This window comes from Sciurus vulgaris (assembly GCF_902686455.1).
Source record: "Sciurus vulgaris genome assembly, chromosome: 3".
NCBI classification, from domain to species: domain Eukaryota; kingdom Metazoa; phylum Chordata; class Mammalia; order Rodentia; family Sciuridae; genus Sciurus; species Sciurus vulgaris.
The window spans coordinates 186,423,042-186,430,788 of record NC_136463.1 but is presented as its reverse complement, the minus strand read 5'-3'; the positions used below and the strand labels follow the sequence as shown (position 1 = coordinate 186,430,788).

Sequence of the window (7,747 nt, the reverse complement as noted above, 5' to 3'; positions counted from 1 at the left end):
GGAGACTGCAAGGAAGCCATAAAAAGCCACCGCTGGAGGCCTGGAAGGGCTGATTGGATGTTTCAGTCCCTGCCTGGTGCTGGGGAGATGAAGCTAGGAGTTCAGGTCCTGTCAAGTTAGAGGAGTTTGGCACTATGGTATGGAAGTCTCCCCCAAGGGCCATGTATGGAAGGCTTGGCCGCCAGCCTGTGGCACTGTTGGGAGCTGGTGGAACCTTTAGGAAGTGGAGCCCAGGGGAAGGAAGGTAAGTCGCTGGAGATCTTGGAACTCTGCCCCTTCCTGTCTCTTTCTTTGCTTCCTGGCCATCATGAGGTAAGCAGCTTTGCTCCATTGTGTTGTGCTACCTTGGGACAGGTCCAAAAGCAGCAATGCCAAGAGATGATGGACTGAAACCATGAGCCAAATAAACCTTTCTTCCTTATAAGTTGATTATCTTAGGTATTTGATCACAGTGACAGAAAAGCTAACACAGAGTAAACACATTGAGCCTTTCGCTGAAATTTCAGAAGGACTGCCTCTTAATTAAGACCACATTCCAGGACTGAGGACTATGATAGGAAAACCAAAATAGACACACTGTAACCTGGCCTAGAACCAAATCTCAAAATCAAGGTGACATGCAGGACTGAGATAAATTAATAACCTGCTAGAACCAAATTCGACACTCTTCAAAAGAGGATAACAGAATCCAGAGTCTTTGAAAAGTATTGCCCACCATTCCCAGTGTTATGGTTTAGGTATGAGATGTCTCCCAAGAGCTCACGTGTGAGACAGTGCAAGAAGGTTCAGAGGAGAAATGACTGTGTTGTGAGAGTCTTAATCCAATCAGTGACTTAATCCCCTGATTGGGATTAACTGAGTGGTAACTGAAATGGTAGGGTGTGGCTGGGGGAGGTGGGAATTGGGGTGTAGCTTTGGGTATACATTTGTATCTGTTGAGCGGAGTCTCTCTCTGCTTCCTGATCACAGTGATGTGAAGTGCTTCTCTCTGCCACACTCTCCTGCCATGATGTTCAGCCTCACCTTGAACCCCAAGGAATGGAGCCAGCCTTCTGTGGACTAAAACTAAGACCTCTGAAACCGTGAGCCCTCAAATAAACGTTTCCTCCTCCTCAATTGTTCTGGTCAGATCATTTGATCACAGCAGTAAAAAAAGTTGACTAAAACACGCAGCATAGACAAAGAATGACTGGACACAAGAACCCAGAAAATGAGACCCATGGTCAAGAGGAAAAACCGCCTATCGTGAAGATTCATGGATATTGTGGATGTTGGATTGGCAGGCAAGCAGTGTGCACCAGCTGTGAGGAAGGGGGACACAGTAGACCCAGACACAGGGATTTCAGCAGAGATTTGGGAATTCCAAAGCTGAACCGCCTGGCTGAGTGGCACACAGTCCTGGCTGCTCAGGAGGCTGAGGCAGGAGGATCACTTGAGCCTACGAGTTCCGGGCTAGCCTGGACAACAAAATGAGACCCTGTCTCAGAATAAATAAATTAATAAAATAAAAATGAACCAGACAGGAATTGTAGAACTCAAAAGAACATTTGCAATGAAAAATTTGTTGAACAGTATTAATAAGATACTGTAGACTAAAGGATCAGTGAACTTGAGGACTGGTCAGCAAAATCACCCAAATTGAAGGACAAAGAGGAAAAACATTAAAACCAAACAAAATAAAAATGAGCCGACATGGTGGTGCATGCCTGTGATCCCAACTACGTGGGACACTGCAGCAGGGGGATGTGAGTGCTAGGCCGGCCTGGGCAACTCAGCAAGACCCTGTCTCAAAGTAAAAACCGAAAAGGCTGGGCCGTAGCTCAGTGGTAGAGCATCGGGAGTTCAATCCCCAGCGTGCAAAAAAGAAAAGAAAGAAAGAAAAAGGGAAAGCAAGTCAGGCTCCAGGGAGTCAGGCTTCACAGTGCTGGACTGATTTTCAACAAAGCCCCCAAAATAATTCGTTGAAGAGAAGGTTGTCAGGCGCCACGGCGCACACCTGTAATCCCAGTGGCTTGGGAGGCTGAGGCAGGAGGATCATGAGTTCAAAGGCAGCTTCAGCAACTTAGTGAGGCCCTAAGAAACTCAGTGAGACCCTGTCTGTAAAATACAAAAATATAAAAAAATTTTTAAAAATGAAAGACTGGGGCGGCGGGCGGCGGCCCGAGAGTAGCGCCCGCGCTGCGGCCCGCGGGACCGCGCCGCGACCGCCCGGGCCGGCCCGGAGGAGCGCCCGCCTCCGCCGCCGCCGCGCGCGGAGCGAGGTGTAAAACAAAGGTGTATCCAGATAATCTTCCTACAACAAGTGTGGTGATTGTTTTCCATAATGAGGCTTGGAGCACACTTCTGCGAACTGTCCATAGTGTCATTAATCGCTCACCAAGACACATGATAGAAGAAATTGTTCTAGTAGATGATGCCAGTGAAAGAGACTTTTTGAAAAGACCTCTAGAGAGTTATGTGAAGAAACTGAAAGTGCCAGTTCATGTAATTCGAATGGAACAGTGTTCTGGATTGATCAGAGCTAGATTGAAAGGAGCTGCAGTATCCAAAGGCCAGGTGATCACCTTCTTAGATGCTCATTGCGAGTGCACAGCGGGATGGCTGGAGCCTCTCTTAGCAAGGATCAAACATGACAGGAGAACAGTGGTATGTCCTATCATTGATGTGATCAGCGATGATACTTTTGAGTACATGGCAGGCTCTGATATGACCTATGGTGGATTCAACTGGAAGCTCAATTTTCGCTGGTATCCTGTTCCCCAGAGAGAAATGGACAGAAGGAAAGGTGATCGAACCCTTCCTGTCAGAACACCTACAATGGCAGGAGGCCTTTTTTCAATAGACAGAGATTACTTTCAGGAAATTGGAACATATGATGCTGGAATGGATATTTGGGGAGGAGAAAACCTAGAAATTTCCTTTAGGATTTGGCAATGTGGAGGAACTTTGGAAATTGTCACTTGCTCACATGTTGGACATGTGTTTCGGAAAGCTACCCCGTACACATTTCCAGGAGGCACAGGGCAAATTATCAATAAAAATAACAGACGACTTGCAGAAGTGTGGATGGATGAATTCAAGAATTTCTTCTATATAATTTCTCCAGGTGTTACAAAGGTAGATTATGGGGATATATCATCAAGACTTGGTCTAAGACACAAACTACAGTGCAAACCTTTCTCTTGGTACCTGGAGAATATATACCCTGATTCTCAAATTCCACGTCACTATTTTTCACTGGGAGAGATACGAAATGTGGAAACAAATCAGTGTCTAGATAACATGGCTAGAAAAGAGAATGAAAAAGTTGGAATTTTTAATTGTCATGGTATGGGAGGCAATCAGGTTTTCTCTTATACTGCCAATAAAGAAATTAGAACAGATGACCTTTGCTTGGATGTTTCCAAACTTAATGGCCCAGTTACCATGCTCAAATGCCACCACCTAAAAGGCAACCAGCTCTGGGAGTATGACCCAGTGAAATTAACCCTGCAGCATGTGAACAGTAATCAGTGCCTGGATAAAGCCACGGAAGAGGACAGCCAGGTGCCCAGCATTAGAGACTGCAATGGAAGCCGGTCCCAGCAGTGGCTTCTTCGAAATGTCACCCTTCCAGAAATATTCTGAGACCAAATTTAAAAAAAAAAAAAAGAAAAAATTAAGGATTGACTGGGCTACCTCAGCATACATTTCTGCTACATTCTTAAGTAGCAAAAAAGGAAAAGTGCTTTCCTCCTCTGCTGGATGTAAGGTTTATCAGCCATTAAAACTCAAACTCCTCTAGCTTTTCACTAGCTGTGAACCAGCCTTCCTGTCCAAGGACGTGAAACTGCATAGTAGTGAGACTGTGCACACTGATGTTTACAAGATTGAAAGAGTCTTTCATCAAGAATCATGGGAAAGAATATTCAGACAATGAAACGGTCAACAAAATGTGCTTTCTGGAAAGCTGCACCTTTTATGGTTTGCTTGCACATCAGTAATTTCTGCTGAGTGTGCTGACAAAGAAGAGATTACCAAGATTTTTTTTTTTTCTGATTAGAACTGGTAGCCAGTACATTAAATATTGACATAAAAGCAAATGAAAAGAACTGGAACCAGATTCAGAATCATGAAAATAACATTTTTACAACAATTTAAAAAAAAAAAACTATATTAAACAGGGTTTAAACAAAATTAAAACAGAACTATGAGAAGTACAATTTGTTATAGTATAGTATCAAATTTCTATATAGATTTTATACCTCAGTGGGGAAAAATAACTGATTCCAATGACATTCATTTTGTTTTCATCTGTGATAGTCATGGATGCTTTTATTTTCCTTGGGGTGCTGAAAATGAGCTGGGAGAAAAAGCTCTTTGAACATAGTTTTAATTTCTTTCTACAATGTTTTTATTTGATTTGTGGGCTGTTGGAATTGTGATTTTTTAATTGCCTTCTAAAAAAATGGAGATTTAACATGATGCCTGGTCTCAACCGGACAAGTTAGATATCTCAGTTGTTCTTGGGTCAACTGGCTTACAGTCTCTCTCTCACTCTCTCTCTCTCTCTCTCCCTCCCCCTCTCTCCCCCCTCCCCCTCTCTCTCCCCCTTCCCTCCCTCTCCCCCTTTCTTCCCTTCCCCCTCTCTTTCTCTCTCTCTCTTAAACACACACACTTTCTTATCACATTTTCAACTTCTTAACTTGATTCAACTGATGATGCTTAATACCCAAGATTCATACTACTGTACTACAAATTTGTTTTCACAGCAATAAATCTTCAGTTCTTTATGATTCCACTTAACAAAAGTCTTTCAAGGAGTGGTTTATAATTTGGTTATTTGGAGATAATATATTTGATGGTTTTTTGGAAAACCTTTTTCACTCCATACTCAGATGTGCTTCATTGTTAAGTGCATATTTAGATTAGATTCTTGAATTGTAATGTTGATCTGCTGCTTTTTTTAATAAAATTTGACTGAAAATGTTTAATTGGCAGTTTTTAATAAGTTAGCCAAAGAAGTGCAGCTCTTGTTCCATATTACTAGTCCTGCATTTCTTCCTAAATTCCATTTCAGTTATATTGGTTTTATTTTTTTCTGATTTTTAATACCACAAAATCACCTATCAATTAAGTTACTTTTTTAATCTTCTAGAAAGAAAATCTCATTGCACATTTTTTCTGATATGTAAAGCAATCCATTGGCAAAACTGCGTATATTTTCTTTCCTGTTTTTTAGATTATATTTAATGATATTCTTTTCTTTGATTTTCAAAGACTCACTGCAGGCAGTGCTATTTCTAGTGCCTAAGAATGTTTCTGAAAGTCACATCACTAACGATATTTGCCAAACTGAGTGTACATGAAGTTTCTTATATCCTGTTGAAGTTAATCAACATCAAGCACATGTGGATGCTTTTGGGTGAGGCTATGATACAGAATGCATAATGTCCCCAGGAAATTTGAAATGATGCAGGTGCTGGATGGAATTTTTTTTATATTCCATGAGCTGTGTTAATTCTACCTTCAGTAGGCCTACTGCTTGAATGAATCAGATGTCTATAATCAATAAATTATTTTCATGCTCAGAATTTCAGGTTTGTATACTCTAGCATAGCTTGGTATTATTCCTTACTGTAAGAAAGCTTAACCGCAATGTGATTTAAGGTTTTGTTTTGTTTTGTTTTTTAAGTGGGGGATATGAGTGATTAAATTCATGGGTACTTTTAGAACCTGAAAAAAAAAAAAAAAAAAAAAAAAAAGAAAGACTGGGTAGGGGCTGGGGTTGTGGCTCAGTGGTAGAGCACTTGCCTAGCATGTGTGAGGCACTGGGTTGGATCCCCAGCACCACATACAAATAAGTGAATAAAATAAAGGTCTAGCAACATCTAAAAAAATATTTTTAAAAAAAGGAAATTTAAAAAAAAAAAAAAAAAAGTCTGGGGATATACCTCAATGGTTAAGTGCTCCTGAGTTTAATCCTCTCTTCATTGACTTAACATCTCTGGTTTTGGAGGTCACCCAGCTGGGCATTGCTGGTCTCCCACCGGCTCTGCTGCAGGTCGCACCTCCGACTCAGGGGTTGTGTGACAGCAGTGCCTAGGTCACTCTTCAGGGACCTGAGGCAGCTTTTGCTGCAAACACTGACCCCTCACTTGGGCCTGAGGATGTCTCAGGGGGACTGGACCCAGATGAAAGGCGTGGCCTCTGTCCTCATGCGTCTGTCCCCTTGGCCGCCTTAACTTTTGGGTGAGATTCTACTCAGCCCTCCTCAGACCTGGAGAAGTGTTTCATTAAAACTATGGTATGGGGTTAGCTTGACCTGGATTGGCCCAGCCTCCCCTGCCCAACCCCTTTCAGGCAGAAGACACTAAGCAGCCATCATGAGAGGATTGAGAAGAGGTGGCCCCAAGTTCCAGGAAGATCTCTGCCTAGTCCCAGGACAGGCAGGGCTATTTCCCTCCCTTCTTAACCTGATCCTCTCCCTCGTTACTACTGTCCTGTATCTATGACCCCTCCGTCCTGGGGCTGAGGCCGATTTGTGAGCAAAGCTCCCTCCTCTCCATCCTGGGGCCACTCAGTGAAGCCTTTCTTTATTCAGCACACGAAAAGCACAAATCATGAAATGAAAAATGATAAGTTCAATTCCATCAAAAATTTTAAAATGTTGCTAATTTAAAAACTCCATTGTAAAAACAAAAGCAGGAGCCACAGACTGGGAGGACATTTCCATGACACATAGATGTGACAAAGTACTCGTACCAAAAATACGTGAAGAATTCCCATGGATCAATCAGGGCAAGTCAGGCCATTTAGATAATGGGCAAAGGACTTGAAGACTTGAATGGACACCTAGTATGAGAAGAGTGAGGTGTCCATGCCTGGCATCCCTATGCTTGGGAGACTGAGGGAGATCACAAGTTCAAGGCCAGCCTGGGCAACTTAGTGAGACCCCATCTCAACATAAAAATTCAAAAGTTCTGGAGATGTGCCTCAGTGGTAGAGTGATTGTGGGAGACCCTGGGTTCCATCCTCAGTACTACACACGACACACACATGTAAACAGATGGCCAAAAGGTACACAAAAAGATGCTGGACTTCTTTATCATCAGGGGTTTGCAAAATAAACCCATGATAAGAAAGCTCTCTGCGCCCATCAGAATGCCTACAGTTAAAAAGACTGACAACACCCAGCTTGTGAGCATGCGAGTGGCCAGAGGTCTCCCGCATGGCTGGTGGCAGCGTGAAATTGAACAGCCGCTTTAGAATGGGGCTCAAGTGCACCAGGTTTCTTGTTCTGCTGAATAATGCTCAGATACCCACAGCCCGCGGTTTTCCTCCAGAAGAACCACGGGTGACATGGGGACCTGAGGGCAGCAGTGCCTCCCCTGGCCCCTGCCCTTTTTACTTGTTACTTTGAGATAGGGTCTCCCTGGAATGGGAATGTTTCCATTGGGAATGCCCAGGCTGACCTCAAGCTTGCAATCCTGCCTCAGCCCACAGCGGCTGGGATCGCAGGTGTGCATCTCTGTGCCTGGCTGTTTTCACTGTAGGTCAGCGTCATCGGGATTCTGAGCAGAGCAGGCTTGTTCACTTGTAAAAGGAACCTTGAAGCCCACTGGCCACCCCCATCCCCACCATTCGCTGGGGTCAGTGAATCTGGTGTCTGCTCCCTGTGAGTTTCTGATACCCTGGGTGGTTAATGGAGGTCTGTACCTTCAGGACAATCTGGTATTCCAGACAGTTCACATTTTGCTGCTGTTTC

General features: G+C 43.5%; 1 protein-coding gene across 1 annotated transcript; it reads left to right on the top strand.

Moving 5' to 3' along the window:
- The first annotated feature begins 2,266 nt into the window (after positions 1 to 2,266).
- On the top strand, positions 2,267 to 4,968 carry LOC306657302 (polypeptide N-acetylgalactosaminyltransferase 1-like). The gene has a single exon (XM_079133171.1). It carries the CDS (start codon positions 2,386 to 2,388, stop codon positions 3,625 to 3,627), a length of 1,242 nt encoding a protein of 413 aa, XP_078989297.1. The 5' UTR covers positions 2,267 to 2,385; the 3' UTR covers positions 3,628 to 4,968.
- The last annotated feature ends 2,779 nt before the right edge of the window (positions 4,969 to 7,747 follow it).

Coding starts and splice junctions, on each gene's coding strand:
- LOC306657302 (XM_079133171.1), top strand. CDS start 2,386: ATGATAGAAGAAATTGTTCTAGTAGATGATGCCAGTGAAAGAGACTTT.